Source organism: Oryctolagus cuniculus, chromosome 17, assembly GCF_051225735.1.
Source record: "Oryctolagus cuniculus isolate XC-2025 breed Fujian yellow rabbit chromosome 17, ASM5122573v1, whole genome shotgun sequence".
NCBI classification, from domain to species: domain Eukaryota; kingdom Metazoa; phylum Chordata; class Mammalia; order Lagomorpha; family Leporidae; genus Oryctolagus; species Oryctolagus cuniculus.
In genome coordinates, this window is record NC_142883.1 from 33,074,283 (window position 1) to 33,091,034 (window position 16,752).

The 16,752-nt window shown below is 54.4% G+C and overlaps 1 protein-coding gene across 36 annotated transcripts in view; it reads left to right on the forward strand.

Annotated features, from left to right (window-relative positions):
- Nucleotides 1-16,752, forward strand: part of MSI2 (musashi RNA binding protein 2) — a 398,378-nt gene that overhangs the window by 314,279 nt on the left and 67,347 nt on the right. For all 36 annotated transcript variants that reach the window (XR_016224418.1, XR_016224415.1, XR_016224417.1 and 33 more), the window contains one exon: nt 6,856-6,938. Coding sequence is in view for 32 of the 36 variants with exons in the window: in XM_089318616.1 (XP_089174742.1) it covers nt 6,856-6,938 (83 nt within the window). In the remaining 4 variants the exon portion in view is untranslated. The remainder of the gene's footprint in view (nt 1-6,855; nt 6,939-16,752) is intronic.

Sequence of the window (16,752 nt, forward strand, 5' to 3'; positions counted from 1 at the left end):
ACTCCTGTCCCTGCTGAGCGTTTGCACGCTGCTCATCTCCTCTGTGCCTGGGTGAGCCCACGGGGGCCTAGAATCTTCTCCATTTAGGGCTGCAAGACAACTGATTTGCCAAACCTGCTGTAACCTGGAGAGGTAGCTCAGAAATATTTTTTTTAATATTTTGTTTATTTGATGACTTATTTATTTATTTGAAAGTTAGAATTACAGAGAGAGAGAGACAGAGAGAGAAACCTTCCATCTGGTTATTCACTCCCCAGATGGCCACAAAAGCCAGAGCTGGTCCAGGTCAAAGCCAGGGGCCAAGAGCTTCATCAGGGTCTCCCACATGGGTGGCAGGGGCCCAAACACTTGGGCTGTCTTCCTCTGCTTTTCCAAGGCCATTAGCAAAGAGCTGGATTGGAAGTAGAGCAGAGAACAAACCATTGCCCATATGAAATGTTAGTGTTGCAAGTGGCAGCTTTACCCACTATGGCACACCACCAGCTGCCAAAATTACTTTTTTATTTTAAAGGCAAAGGAACAAATATAGGTGGAGAGAGAGAGAGAGAATGAATGAATATGAATCTTCCATCTGCTGGCGGCTAGTTCACTCCCCCAAATGTCTGTAACAGCTAGGGCTGGTCCAGGTGAAACCAGGAGCCAGGAACTCCATCTGGGTCTCCCATGTGGATAGCAGGGGTCCAAATATTTGGACCATCCTCTGCTGTCCTCCAGGAGTATTTGCAGGGAGCCGGATCAGAAGTAGAGCAGCCAGAACTTGAACCAGTGTTCCATGGGATGCTAGTGTGGCAAATGACAACTTGACCCACTGCTCCACAATGCCAGCTCTGGCTCAGAAATACTCTGAGTCGGGGTGGGAAGGGGCACCCTAGGTGAAATGTTGCTCATGCACACACGGTCACCTGGGGTCAACTCCTGGCGATGAAGCACACAGACCGCCATGCCTCCATCTGAACCCTTGCTGATCCAAGGGAGACCCTGACCACCTGCCCCAGAAAAGCAGGGTGGGGCCATGTGAAACTACAACCCCCAGGTTCAAGGGGGTTGCCTTAGAGACAAGGTAGAGCGGCACATAAGAGACAATTCAAAAGTGCTCCCACACCCCCACCCAAGGAGTTGCTGTTGAAGCCGGAAGCAGCCCATGGATACTGCTGCTTTCCCCAGCACTGGGTTAATAGCGTGAGTTATAAATATTCTTACATACACATTCCTTAAATTCCTCATGGGATGCTCAGAATAAATTTGACAGCCTTTTTTTTTTCCTGCCTCTTTTTTTTCTCCCTCCATTAACCAAGTGTGTTAACTCCTGACTTGCATTGATTTTCACTGAAGACGCATTCAGCTCTGTGTGATAGCCTCTTAGTTCATTGACCTCTGTGATAAGAAAAAGACATTATTTTAGAGGCTAGGAGGAGGCTAGTTCCATTTTTCCCTTCTTAACCTTAAAAAGGAAAAAGAAAGAAAACCTCTGTAAGTTAAGTACAAGGACTGTGCCTGTTGTTTCACTCTTGAGCTATCTTATTTTCAGACTCCTCTTCTCTTCCTCTGTGTGTGTGTTTTTGTAGCTGTGCATTGTTGACATGAATATTCAGTTTTGTCCATTTGAATGAAAGAGGGTTAAATGTGTCTCCCTTTAGTGCCTATCTCTTAAGTAGAGCTTATTATAGCTTCATTCAAGAGAATTTCACTTTTAAATGCTCCCTGTCAACTGCTATCCTATTTATATCTAAATCCCTTTGTGTTTGGGATTAACTTTCTGTCACCTTCTTTGTCCCACTTTTTCTGGCTCCTAGAGACCCTCGGAAGTGGGGGTGCAGTTAAGGTGGGAAGTTAGGAGAGGCCGGGCAGGTGCTGCTTTGCTGAGGTCAGTTGAGAAGGGTCTCGGGGGGAGCTGGTCTGTTGTCCCGCCATGTTTTGCCCCTTTGTTGCTGCAGCACCTCCGATGATTAGTCTTGGGGTTCCCCTGTTCTGAGTGGCGGCCTAAGTGGGTTTCAATACCTGGGGAGGAGGGCTCTGGCTCCAGGAGGTGCCTTCAGACTAGAGGAGGTGAGAAACAGAGCAGGGGGTTCATGGGAGCCCCCTGCCCCCACCAAGAGCCCTGGTGGAGTTGCCGGCCCTCGGGTCAGCTTGCTGTGCAGGGCCCGGAGAAGCCAGGGCATCTCCAGGTGCCAGTAGCTTGTTCAGGCCGTGCGTGTGAGTGAGAACTGTGTTCCTCTTACCATGCCTCCTTTGGATAGCCTTGGTGAAGCTGTGTTTCTGATTCTCTCTGGGGCCCTCTCTCGGGAAAATCTGGGGGGAAATAAACCTTACTTCCCACCCCCAGCCCACCCAGGCCTCCACACTAGCGGCTCCTTCCAAGGACTGAGATGCCTCAAGGACACTGGGCTAAGGGAGATTCATGAAAGAACAAACGCTGTGGCTTCCCCACCTAGGAGGTGCCTGGCGTGGACGTGTTCATAGCAAAGCAGAACAGGGGGTCTCAGGGGAGAGGGAATGGGGCATGAGGGCTCAGCAGGTACCGAGTTTTAGTTGGAGATGATGAAAAAAGCCTAAGAGATGGGGGGAGGGGGTGCTGGCCGCACACTACAGGGGTACCTGATGACGCCGGGTTGGACGCTGAATTTTATGTTCATTTCAATTAAATTTTATATTCATTTCAATTATTTCAATTAAAAAAGACAATGATGCAAACAAAGATGTCTTGCACCCCCAAGTTTCTGCTCCTGTGGTTTTTGTCCTTCATTCCTCAGTTTATTTGGGGTGTTGCCCACCCAGTGAGTCACTCGCTTTTTGTAAACGATAATGCACCTGCGAGATAAAAATGATTATACATTAAGGAATAACACTTATTGATAATTAAGTGTTTCTTTGCCTCTTTGCTTCCCCCAAATGGAATAAATAAATATTTTAGACATAATCAAGTTTGTTTGCTCTATTCAGGCCAAACAGACAGGGATGTTGAAACAATATAGATCTTTAAAAATCTGCAAATGAGTCTTGGCATCACCGAATTGTTATGCGTCCAGGGTACACAGGCCTGAAATCCAGGCTATCTCTTTTAATCAGGAAAATCATTTTTGTGATCCTTGTATTTTGAGTCCTGTGGGGTTAAGGGAAGGGACCAGCCGGGAGAACATCAGAGTGAGAATCTGAAATGCTGCGTGGAGTCCTGCCCCCACCCATCCCGGTGTGACAGTCTGCATTTTAATGCCAGTCTCCTAGCTGGGCTGGGCTTCCTCCTGTCTGCAGAGTGGCCCAGGGTGAGAAATCGGGGTGGCAGAGTCCTGAGTGGACTGAGCCACGGGTGAAGACGGTGATTGGCACGGTAGACCAGGCAGGAGTCCAGCGGCAGGAGCTTGACCTTGGCCCCACCCCATCTCCTCGCACTGATGGGCTCACCCTTGGCTTTGGATCTAGGACTGAAAGCGTGTGCTTCACAGCAGGGTCCGCTGGCTCGTGGGGAGGTGGTCCTGCGCTGGCACTGACTTGGTATTCTTTCTGAGAGCCAGACTGGGTTCTGTTCATTGTCTACACTCTGCTGTCCTCTGACCAGAGGGTCACGATTGAGCGAGTCAGCAGGCCTGGCAGGAGGAGGTGGTGCGGGGCCCACGGCTGTGGACAGCAGACACCTGTGACCTCACCATCTCAGTGCCCTGCGTCTGCCACAGCACATTACAAGCTTGGTGCCTTAAAACAACACACACTGTTCCCTTCCTCCAGGGGTTCTTGGGGACAATCTGTCCTTGCCTCATCCAGCTTCCGGTGGCTCCAGATGGCCTCGGGTTATGGCTGCAGGATTCCGCTCTGCCTGCCTCTCTTATGGCCTCCTTCTCTGTGCTTCTCTGTGTCTTAAATCTCCCTTTCCTTTCTCTTGTAAGGACACTTACCATTAAATCTACCTTAAATCCAGGATAATCTGTCCTGGGATCCTTAACTTGCAAACACCTCCCTCAAATAAGGTCACAATCATGGTGCTGGGGGTTAGGACATGGATATGTATTTGAAGGGCTACTGTTGACCCTGTACACTGCCCTGATTAGCAGTGAGGTCCCCTAAAAACTGGCCCAGTCTGGAAAAGTACTTAGATTTGGGACCAGGCCAGAGAGATGGCCTTCAAAAACAGGTGAGACCTTGAGAGGCCCACAGGCTAGAGGTGAGGGTGGGGAGGGAGGGCTGGGTCCCCCTGAGGGCATCCTCTGGCAGCTGCTGCTTATGGAGTCCTGGTCTACTTGCCCTCTGTAGCTGCCCCACTGGCACAGGTGCAGCCAGGCAGGCACCTGGGGAGCGGGGGGGGGATAGGGGGGGTGGGGGCATGGCAGTGACTCACATGGATCTGCAGGATGCGCAGAGCCTCAGCACCATGTGGGGACCTGGAGAGAGTGAGGCTGCACTCTGCCCTTGATTCCTGTGTCCTCTGCGGTGCCGCCCCTCCTTCCCTGGGGCTCTGGAAGGCCTGAGGTCTTCATCCCTGCGTGTGGGCTCAAGGAGAAGGAGATTGGTCAGAAAGATACAGGTCCCCAGCTGTGTGCTCCAGGGGTGCAGAGTTTACCATGATGGTTTTCACACCCCTCTCAACCCAGGCTGATGGCAGCTGACCGGAGGAGGGCCAGCTGGACCCATCCCCGGAAACCGCAGGTGCTTGAAGAAGGCCTAAGAGCAGAGAGAAGTATCTGAGGACTCTCAGTGGATGTGGCTCTCAGGGGTCTGAGGACCGAGAGATGGAGATGGAGATGCCCAAAGAGAGGGACCCAGTCTTGTAGTTCTACAGGGACCCAGTTTGAGGGTGTGTGTGTGTGTGTGTGTGTGCGTGTGTATGTTGGGGGGAAGTGTTTGCATAAACCTGGGGGAAGACTTCTCATTGGACCTCATTTTAAACAGCATGTCATGCCTGATGCCTGCTTTAGGCCTGTGTCATTACTGAGGACCCAGCTTTCCTGGTGAGGCCGAGACAGACTTACCTACCAGCTTTGAGCTCCGGCAGCCAAAACCTGTTTTCCTCTTTATGGCTTGACTGGCATCTACTCTAGGTGTCGGTAGTAGGCGGGGCCCCCTGTGCTGGGAACATGGGCTTGGTATTTGGAGTGTGGTAATAAATGACCTGTGATAAAAATGAAGATTTGTGCATGGCCCTTGCCTTCTGGAAATTGAGAGCAAGAGGTCTTGAAGAATCTTCTAGGCTCTGCAGGAGCTATGATGTGGGAGCTCCATGGATCAGCGCCTTGGTCCCTGGTGCTTCTTGGAAGATGGTGGTGGGAGAGGTAGATCCATGAGCTGGAGGGGCTTGAGCAATTCCGACTTGACTTTGGGCTGCTGGGACCCAAAGCAGATGCAGAAGCTCGCAAAGAAAGCATCTGTGTTTTACTCTTTGATGGGAAACACCAGTTCTCAGGATGTGAAAACAGCCAGTGTTTTCTTTGCATTCGGTTTGTCTAGCTCTGGATTCCACCAGCTTACATCTCTGGGGAGGAGAGTGTCTTGGTAATCAGGGTTGCTGAACAAAGCAACCCAGCTCTTAAGCAGCAGCAGTTCATCTCTCTCCATTCTGGAGGCTGGAGGGCTGAGGTCAGGGCGCCAGCACGGGCAGTTCTGGTGAGGGCGCCCTTCCTGGCTGCAGGTGGCCGCCTTCTCGTTGTGTCCTCATGGGACAGAGAACACTGAAGCTCCCGAGTCTTAGTAAGGAGTGGGCAGCTAATCACGTTCTGGGGTCTCCATTCTTCAGAGCTGGTCACCTCCCCGAGGCCTCCTGTTATGGTCATATTGGTAGTGAGGATCTCAATATACAAATCTGGGGAATGGGGCAACACACAAAAACACATACACTTCAGTCTATGGCAGGACCTTACAAATCCTGCCTCGGGTTAGAACCCAAGGGAGGGGACCCAGCGTCCACTCGCAACGCTTTAATTGACAGATGTCAAATAGAGACTCAGAGAGGGGAAGTGGCTCCCCAGGACTGCACATAAATTAGGTGCGGAGTCAGAACGGGCACCCAGCGCTCCTGCCTCCTGTCAGCGCATCCACACCACTGCCTGTGTTCGCCGTACATCAGTGCTAACTGCTGCTGTGTTCTTCCCGAGAGGGGGTGTGCCCCTGCGTGTGGGTCCACGTGGCTTGCAGAGCAAGGGTCCCAGATGGGGCCGCCTGCTGGAAAGGCCGCCAGGGGCAGGAAGAGAAGAAAGGCAGGGGCAGGGGGGCAGGGAGAGGCGCTCAGGAAGCGGAGCCGCAGCCAGCTGCCAGGCTTCTTCAGTGCAGCTCATCCAGCAAGCCAGTCTCCAGCCGCGTAAATACAGTGGATAGCTGACGGGCTGACAGCAGGCTTCAAACAGCCTTAAACTGCCCCAGATCCACCACGCTTTTGAAGCAGCAGTGGAAAAAGGATGCCTGCGCAGAACAGAGGCCTGGAACTTTTAATAGTTTCTTCTGGGCCTCAGGATGTCCTGATGAGGTATTAGAGGAAGTAATTCAGGAAGAAAAGGACAAATCGCCTCCTCCCTCCGGAGGCCGACCCGAGGGCTGGCAAGAACGGCCCCGCGGTGAGGAGCCCGCCCGCCTGCCTCCCTGCGCTCCGGCCCTTGTCAATAACAGACAAGGAAATGTCTTGTTTGCTTCCGGGCACATGTCAGCCGCGCAGTGCCCGCCGCATGTGGGTGCAGTCATTAGCTTTTCCGCGCTGTTGGAAGGGTGCTGGGTACAAGTGAGAAATCATTGCCTCATCCTCCAGGCCGTCCTAGGACCGGCCCACCTACCCGCTGCCCAGAGGCCTGGGCAGGCTGCAGGACCAGGGGAGGAGCGTGGGGCCCGCAGGATCCGCACTCACCCCTCCTCTCTGTTTCCTCCTTTCCCTGTTTCCTTCAGGGTTCGGCTTTGTCACTTTTGAGAATGAAGACGTTGTGGAGAAAGTCTGTGAGATTCATTTCCATGAAATCAATAATAAAATGGTAAGTCTCTGGGAGGGGGAGCTGAGGCGGGTTGGCCTTGGTCATGCCGGTGGGCAGTGGGCGGGCCGGGCACCAGCACAGGCTTCGGCCCCGGGACAGTGGAATTGTTTGGGAGAGGTCGACAAACTTGGTCTGTAAACAGACAGACGGCCAACACCGTTAGCCTTGCGGCCACCCCAGGGGCAGCACAGAGGCTCGGTTCTGGAGCTGTAAGGAGCACCTGTGGCCCGGGCTGCGATGCTTCATTTATGGTCATTAAAAGTTGGATTTCTCACAACATTCTTGTTTCAAGTGATAGCACATTTTTAACTATTTAAGAATGTAAAATCCGTCTTTAGCTCTTGGACTTGACAAAAACCAGAGGCTGATGTAATCTCAGGGTCAGACTTCATCAACTTCTGGTTTAGGATATGCTTTCGATGTTTGGCTTTTTTTTTTTTTTAAAAATTATTTGAAAGAGTGATGGACGGACAGAGATTGTCTGTCCACTGCTTCACTCCCCAAAGGCTGGGCCAGGCTAAAGCTGGGAGCCCAGCCACTTGAGCCATCCATCACCTGCTGCCTCCCAGGGTGTGCATTAGCTGGAAGCTGGAATTTTGGGAATGGAGCCAGGACTTGAACCCAGGCATTCCCATACAGGATGCAGGCATTCTAAGTGGTACCTGAACCTCTAGACCAGGTACCCACCCACCCCACCCCACCCCCATGTTTGCCTTTTAAGGAGTGTATCCTATATAGGAAGTTGACCATACTAGGAGGTTTCTCTTTGAGCCCGTTGGGTCAGTAACATTCCACCTTTCAGCAGATTCCTGCCCTCACAAGCAAGGCCACCATCCCCATGGCCCTGGAAAGTTTCTCTTCCCGCCACAGCAGCCTGGAGATGGAGGGCAGTTGGGCTATGGGAAGGCTGACCTGCTGGAGAAGTGGCCACCAGAGGGCACCATGCCATGGGCAGCACGTGCCTACGGCGAGTGAAGTGTCCAACTCTGTCCTTCAGGCTGAGTTAGGGGGTTGGTTCCAGGAAGATGAAAGCCCAGCAGGTGTTTCTGGAGCCACCAGCAAGTCCCAAGGAGCAAATACATTTTGGTTGGCCAGCAGGGCCTCCAGCCCCAAGAGAAGAGGGAGGGGAAATTTGTGTTTCAATCACAGCTGTAACTTTGATATTTTCTCTCTTTTGTCCAAACACCGCCTGCTTCTGAAACTTGCATTCAGATATGCATTGTATATGGGTCTGATGTGTGTTCACCAACTTTAAATTCAATAATGGAGCTTTTAGTGTGGATAAGATCAAAGCAATCTACTTAGCATGTGTGCTGCAGGCCTGACTCAATATTTGACTTGCTAATTTTTTCCCAGGGCACTAAAATAATATTGTTCATATTGTTCCTAGCCATCATATGCATCTGAAATGAAAGTATCCCTTCTGTGCGTGCTGTATGTTGGCGGCGCCAGGGCAGGCGTTAAGATGGTGCAGGCGAGATAAGTGGGTAGAGACAGCGCAGGTCTCCTGCCTGGGCTTTCTCTGTCCCTAGATGGCAGGGCCTCCGTGTCTGGACTTCTCTCTCTTAGTAGGTTACTGTTTTCTATTTTTAGAACTAGAGAGATAGGGGACTTCTCTACCTGTCTCCAGTGCCTAGATGCCTTGTTTATCCCAGGCAGAGTGTGCTATTGACAGACACTCTGCTGAAGACTGCCAGAAGTGCAAGGGGTGGGGGAGGGGGCAGCGGACAGTGCTGGCAGGAGCCCTTCCCGCCCTGCCAGGCCTTAACGGTTCATTGGGAAAGGCTCGCTGCAGACTGGCAAGAGACAGCTCCGTGTGCCACGCTGCGCCTCTGTGCAGCCCTTCGCTGCTGCTGGGCTTTGAACCAAGCCTGAGATAGCTGGGGAAGGACTTCATCCTCCGCACTGCTCCAGTGGGGAAACTGAGGCCCTGTGGCCCATGCCCCCAGGGCTACCCAGGGAGTAAAGGAGCATGGGTCCTGAGCCTGGTGGCTGCCGGGTGAACTGTGTAGACACTGGTGTGAGCCCAGGCCCGGGAGGTGGACCCCCAGATGACTTCCATGCTGGAAGGCAGTTTCAGTCCCAGAAGGAACCCGGAGAGGTATGCAGCCGCGCGCCCCGTTGTTTCCCATGTGTCGCCTCTTCTTGCACCCAGGTCAGAGGCTCACCCAGGTCAGAGGCAAGTGCAGTGTGAGGGTTTCTGTGTTCTTTGGGATCTAAAGCTAGTGCTTGATCTTTATTAGAATAAGTGACAGTGGAAGTAGACAGAAAGTGGGCAGCAGTGTGGATGGGGTGGCTAGGACCTCAGGCTTTGGAGGTGTGGACCAGGTTCCCAGTCCCTGGTGATGGGCTCTGCGGGGAAGAACTTAGGGGCCCCGGGAGGTGCTCTGGCCGAAGTCACTGGTCCTTGCCGGGCTGCACTGGTGATGTGTCACCTCACTGGGTTGTTGGAGATGGGCCAGATGCTGGGGGCAAAGGGCCTCACACAGTGCCTGCACAGGGTGTGGGCTTGAGAAACGGTAACTCTGGCCGTTGTCCACACTGTTGTTACTCAGAAATCCTCCAGCCAACTCCCCTGCTCCGGAGGAGGACGGAAGGGAAAGGGAGCTGGTAGAAGAGCCAGGAGCCTGAACTGTTTGGGATCCTCCAGTCCTGGTTTCTCCTTTGGAGATCCAAAGGAAAGGAGCTGAAATGTGCTGTGGACAGAATTTAAATGCAAGACCCGGAGACTGCCCAGAGCAGCACAGATGACTGTCAGCACATCCATCTGTAGGAGCCTTTTTCTTTCTTTTTTTTTAAGACTCTATCTTTCAAATAAATAAAGTTACAGAGAAAGGGAGAGACAGAGAGAAAGGTCTTCTTTCCATTGGTTCACTCCCCAGATGGCTGCAATGGCCAGAGCTGGGCCGATCCAAAGCCAGGAGCCAGCAACTTCCTCTGGGTCTCCCAGGCAGGTGTAGGGGCCCAAGCACTTGGGCCATCTTCTACTGCTTTCTCAGGCCATAGCAGAGAGCTGGATGGGAAGAGGAGCAGCCAGGACTTGAACTGGCGCCCATATGGGATGCCGGTGCTGCAGGGCGAGGCTTAGCCTACTATGCCACAGTGCTGGCCTCTGTAGGAGCCTTTCTTAAACCGGCCTGTGTTGTGAAGCTGGGAGGCGTGACCTCCTGGCACCCTCATCATCTCCCTGGGTGCTGTGTAGGTGCGCACAGCACAGCATGTGGCTGTCTCCCCCTCACTCCCACCTCCACATGCCCGGGACTTCGGTTTTCTCATATTCACAGGTATGGAGTAGTTAGTCACAGACAGGACTGGGCCTGTGGTTGAGTCGCGTGTGCCTTCTCTGCCTAACCAACCACCGTGTAAATAACTGAGGTGAACAGGATTCACTGAGGGGCTGTGAGGCTGTGAGGCTGCATAGCTCCCAGAGCCAGCCCATCTGATTGGCTGCTGAACCTTCTGGCATTTTTAAATGAAGGCCCTGCTCACCCACGAGAGCCAGCAGCAAGCATGAGAGTGCTTCTGCCTGCCCAGCCCCGGGGTAGCTGTGTTTGAGAAGCTAGGGTCCTCCTAGAAGCCCTGCCCTTTAAGGAGGTCACCTGCAGGGTGTGGTGGCAAGGGGATGGCCAGAAAGACCTCCATGACACCTCTTACACAGAGATCCAACAAAGGTAACGCTTTGGGTTGCAAGCTTGGCCCCAGGCCACACAGTCTGGAAGGGGTAGCCCCAGAATTCAGGCACTGGCAGCTCTGCTCTGGGGCTCGTGTTTGCTTTGCCTACAGGGTTATACTTCCTCTCTGGGACTAAAGGGCCCTTAGTGGCCATGTGCAGGACTCCTGCCTTCCAAGGCCGCTTAGGGCCCCATCACCATCAGCAGTCTCGCGGCCTCTGTGAGTCCTTTTTGTCCTAAGAGTAGGGCAGAGGAGGTGCACTTGCTCAGAGCCAGAGCCCCTGCTAGAGCGAGAGGCCCACTGAGCGTGGGTTTCTGGGCTCCAGATCAGCTGCCCATCTCCAGGCCTCTGCCTCCACTGCCCAGAGGCATGTAAGCAAGGGGCCTGGGTCGGGAACTGGCTGCCACCTGAGACCAGGACTGACCCCTGAGAGCCGACTCAGCCCCTTTTGCAGTCTTGGCAGGGCCGAGTGCAATACCAGTGGTTCTTTATCAATAAACGCGTGCACGGAGCCAGAGAAGGGCTGCTCTGGCCGCTCCGCAAGCTGCGGGGGCGGGTGCCGCTAATAAGGCCCCCCGCCGGTGCCCTGATTGAAGCAGCCCTGAGCAGCAGCCGCACTGGCTTGATTAGTCACCAGAGCCCAGCCCCCACGCTGCCTCCCGAGGAGCCAGGGAGCTGGGGGGTGGGAGATGCAGAGGGAAAAGGAGCCAGCTCCACATTCCCAAAAAACCTGGCCCAGCCCCCACTTTAAAACCATGTTGTCGGGGATGTGGTAAGAACCTGGGCCGCAGCTGATTCAACAGGGCAGTCACTACACGCCAGCTTGGGGGAGGCGCTTCCTGTGCTGCTTCCTCATGGCATCCAGGGGAGGGGTCCTTCCCCGTTTTACAGAGGAGGCTGCTGCACCCGCTGCCCACATGGGCACACCTCATGCTGGAGGAAACGGGGTTATCTGCTTTACACCAGGGCTGCTGCTGCTGGACTCCACTAAGTAGTCCTTTTCCTCATTCCTTAAAGGTGATTGCATCAGCAGAAACGTGCTAAGCTGCTTGTGAGCGCACCCGCCTTGGTCGCCAGTTGTCCTGGGGCGACAGGCTGTCTGGACGCTGGTGAACAGGGTGTGTGTCCTGGCAGCCGTGGCAGCTCTGAGAGCTAGTCAGGAATGCAGAGTCTTAGGCCCCATGCCAGACCCCGGGATCTGCATGCCAACCGATGCCCAGTGATTTGTGTGCACATCAAGGATGGCTGCTAATGACAGATAATGTGGGACCTGCAGGTCATCCATCATCCAGCTTCAGAGGAAGGGACCTGGGAGGGAGGGGAGCATAGAGCCCAGATGAGCTGGATCCGGCTGGACCTGGTGCCTGTGTCCACAGATGCTTCTCTCTTCATGGTCAGAGAGAGGCTGGATCTCCCAGGAGAAACACTCAGTGCCAGGAACTCCCCTCCACACCAGTCTGCCCACTACCTCGGGGCAGGTTTGGAGCATTGATGGTTGAAGGTATGTGAGGCACATCTATTGGGGGAAGAAGGGCTGGGTTCTCTTTCTCTCTCTCTCTGTCTTTTTAAGTTTTCCTCATTTATTTACTTGAAAGGCAGAGGGACAGAGATCTTTCATCTGCTGGCTCACTCCCCAAATGCCTGCAATATAGGGGCTAGACCAGGCAGAAGCCAGGAGCCCAGAACTCCTTCTGGGTCTCCTGTGTGAGAGGTAGGGACCCAACCACTTGCCATCACCTGCCACCTCCCAGGGTGTGCGTTAGCAGGAAGCTGAATCAGAATCAGAGGAGCTGGGACTTGAACTCAGGCACTCCAATATGAGATGCAGGCATTGCAAGCCACATCTTAACCCGTTGAACCAGACAAATGCCTGCTCTGGGGCTGGATCCTCTTGTGTGATGTGCTCATGTCCCCAGTTCCACTACTGAGTATTCCATAAACAGAGGAGCAGCCCACCTGTCTCCACCTGCCTCCCTCTCTGTGAAATGGAAAGGTTGGGGATCACTGTCCTCGCCACTTATATATGGCCCTGGGTCAGGAAGGTGGGAAGGTACCACCTGTTCTGTCACAGGCTTTGTAGGTGGGGCCTGGCAAGAACCCACCCTCCTGAAAACACCCTTGGTAACTGTATTTCCTTGCCTTGATCTGAGCCAAGGGCCAACAGACTTTCTGTAAAGTGTAAACGTTAGAGGCTTTGAGGACTGTATGGCCTTGGTGGCAACACATGAGCTCAGCTCTTGCAGCAGACACAGTGACAGGCAGTGTGTAAAGGAACGGTGTGGCTGCGTCCTAATGAAGCCTCACTCTCAAGAGCGGGCGGCAGCAGCGATCGGTTATTCTAACTCTGCAAGCCCAGTCAGGCTGCTGCCTGTCTCAAGGGCCTGAGGGTGGGCTCGCAGCCCAGTGGTCAGCCAGGGTCCGGTTCCCTACTGAGTCAGCATCTTACCCAGAGGCAGAGTAGGAAGATGGGGTATCCCATCAGACACTGGCGTTTAGGATAGCAGCCAGGGGAGATCATTAGAGCCTGTCTTTGTAGGGAGACCTCAAGCCCAGAGCAGGTGGTGCGTGAAGCAGCAGACAGGGTAGGTGCTGTCAACCCAAGAGGCCTTCTTGGCAGAAGGTGCCATGAACTCTCCCTGCCAAGTACCCCCCGGTGCACTGCTGCTTAGTAGCTTTATGGCTTCAGCCAAGGGCCTGAACTCTGCTTCAGCTCCCCAGCCCCCTCTTGGAGAGCGGGTCAGGATGGTGGCTGCCCACCTCAGAGACGCCGTGACTTAGGACTTAACAGAGGGTTTGGGTCCGAGCCAGGCATGGCATGCCCTGTCAGAGTGACAGCCCTTCTTACTATCATCGTCAACATCATCTTTATTCTTAGAAACATTTTGATGGAGCAAACAGGGAGTCCTCTGGGAAGGTGGGAGTAGAGGGTGGGTGTGTGGGACCAGGGAGGACTGAGTCCTGAGTCTCCCTGGGGGCTGGCCAGGGCCGGGGGTCGGGGATGTCTTCTCTGTGGCAGTGGCTGGAGGTGGTCCCCAGAGAGAAGATGTATATCTTTCAGAGCAGAACAAGAGGGGCCCAGAGGTGGAATTTCCTAGGTCCCAGAAAAGCTGAGTCAGAACCGTTCAGCTGAATCATCCTTTGGGGAGAACCCAGAAAACCCGCTCTCTGAGCAAAGCCAGGTAAGATCCCAGGCCTTGCTGCCATCTGCCCAGGGCACAGCTGAGGGCTTAATCCTCAGAGCAGGGACTCTGGGAAGGCAAGGGCAGGACAACGCGAGAAGAGTCCTGAGCTGGCCTCTGGGACTCAGGACTGCAGTGCGGAGTCAAACATCCACAGAGGGCAGCCCAGGCTCGGATGGCATCTGTCCACTGCCCCCGGCAGGGCACCCCATGGCCAGGCTCGCATCCCCTCCTTCTGGCTGCTCCTCCTTAGCCTCAAAACCTTGAGAACTTGGTCAGGAACCAGCCCCGAAGTGGTGGTGGTGCTGGTGCTGGAGTGAGTAATGTGTGTGGAATAAACTGGGCTTCTGTGTTCATGATCCTATTTGTAGCATCATTCTCACTCGTAAGCTAATTTTAGCCATCTATTCTGTGTCTGTTGCCATTTATAAAATGAGAATGTCAAATGCAATATTAAACAAGCAGGATGAAGGCAAAAAAGGAAATGCCAGAGAGGCATTTAATAAATGAATCCCGCGTTTACGTGGGCGAGGGAGAGATCCTGGCCATGCATCACCCACGCACGTGTGCACACGCCGTCTGTGTGCGCGATGCCTTAATGAGAGCTGGGGGGGGGGGGGGTAGGCCCGGGGGAGGGGGCGGATGGCTTGGCGGTGAATGTTTCTTGCTTTTCAGGCAGAAGGAATTTTGCCTGCAGGGAGGTGGCCTCCCAGTCGCCTGGCTCTGGCTCGGTTGCCCTTCACATGTCCTCTGGCAGGGTGGGTGCAGGGAGGATGAGTGTCCTGTGTGTGTGTCTCAGCACCCAGCCCCTCGGGGCTTTTACCACACATACTATCACTGGCGTGCCCCCAGCCCCACCCACGGACTGCATGGTGCTGAGAGGGGACCGTGGAGCCCACTGGAAGGGGCTGCTGTTCCCCTTCTCATCTGCCCACGCTCCAGGGCCTTAACTTTTGTCCCTGGGTCTTCCCTTGACCTCTTCACAAAGCTGCTCAGCCTGACATGCAGGGAGGTTGGAGCTGCTGCTCCAGCCCCACCTTTTCATCTTTCAGATAAGGTAGGACCTGTGCAGGGCCTCTGCAGAGCCCGCCACGGGCTGGTTGGGATAAACACCTCCCACCCCCCATCCTTGGGCAGAATGTGGGCACCTGCTGGAGGCTGAGGTTTCCCGTCACTTTGAAATGCCCTTGCAGGCTCCCAGAAATGACAGAACAGCTGCTGCTGCCACCATCAGCTTTTTCCCCAAATAGTGCAGCCTGCGACGCTCCCATTGTGCACCTTGCTGGCAGGAGCAGGGGGATGGGCACCTACCTGGCTGCGAGGGCTGGCGGAGATGAGGGAGAGGAGCAGCAGCAGGACTGTGCCGAGAGCCTACCAGGCTACCAGGCTACCAGGCTGCGGCTGGGGGCTGCTCCCTCTCTTCCTCTTTACTCTCTGGCTTTTGGGATGGAGGCAAACCTAGATGTGAACTTGGCTTGTCCCCTTCACCCATGCCCCGTGCAGAGCAAGGTCAGGTACAACCCTCCCAGCTCTCTCCAATGCCAGCATTTGATAGGATGAACTCACTCACCACAGCCCTAAGCAGGTAGGTACGGCCGCTCTGATTTATAGATGAGAAAATTGAGCGTAGAGAAGCGAGAGTCAGCCTGTCGCAGCTTTGAGAGCTGGCAGGTGGAGCCAGGTTCTAAGCTCAGAGCCCCTGCCAGTAAGCCGGATGTGGTGTGGCAGGCAGGACCCTGCCTCCCCTGGGATCTGGGAAGGGAGGGCAGCTGTCGTTCCTGAAGCACGTGTCTCATACAGTGTTGGGGCGCAGCTCCTCTCTGCCCACTGCATGGCCTGGACTCCGCACCCGGGAGGGAAGAGCTGCCCCTCACTGTCTTCATCTTGGGTCCATGTTGGTCCTGCCTGGCCTGTCACAGGTGTTCAGGTTTATAGCTGTGGTGACCTTCTTCACCTTGTTTTAATAAAACAGAGAGCAGAGGAAACTGTAGGTGAAATTAATTCCAACGTTAGAATCGGGAATGGACTGCACCTTGAGGGCTGGGTGGAGGCAGGGCCTGGGAGGGCAGGCCCTGGAGTGGGAGAGGGGCTCTGATGCTGGCGGACCTGGGGGCTGTGCGTGGTGATCTTGGTTCGCCAGCTTGTTCCCCAGAGCCTCGTTTTCCTTACTTGCTGTAAGTGCGGGACTGATAGCACTGTCCTGCAGAGGAATCAGGCTGTGAGCTCAGTGAGAGAGCTCGGCAGAGTGGACGTCCTCTGAGGACTTGTGCATACCAGGCGCTGTTGGTGGCATCCACTGTGTGCACATGTTCCATGTCCTGTGAAGCATAGCTTGTATGGGTGTATGCATGCACACGTGGGCACACACGACACTGGGGGGTGTGACTGCCTAGCATATGGGTGGTGCTCAGTGGACCAGGTGCTCTTTCCTCCCCAGGGCGATCCTGCTGAGTCAGGATTATAATTCCGACAGAATTCCGGTGCTTTTCACAGCAAGTCTGGACAAGCACATGTCCCGCTGGCGGCCTTCACCCTCCCTAAGCTGGCATTTCCGCTGCAGATTTTGCAGTCTGTGGTTGGGTCATCCCATAGGCATTAGAGCCTTTTTTGTGATAGAGCAAGACACATTCTCGTGTACAGGTGGGTCCCCTGGAGCTTGCCCACACGCCACACGCTGGTCCCTGTCCATAAGGACAGTGCCTGATTGTGCTGAGTGGGAAAGAGAGGAGGTGAGCAGAACGTGGAAGTCCCGTCTGCTCACTGCCCCAGGCTGGGAAGCTCGCCGTGTTTGCAGAGGGCAGCAGAGCTGGCGCAGTGAGGGTGAGTTTGCACTTGCCCTGTGTGTAAGCACCCTTCCCCGACGGGCTCCAGTCATCCAAGCACAGCTGCCAGGATTTCTGGAGGTATGGTCACTGCCTGCCTCTCTCTACCACACACACACACAAGATGGTGTCTCCCCGAGC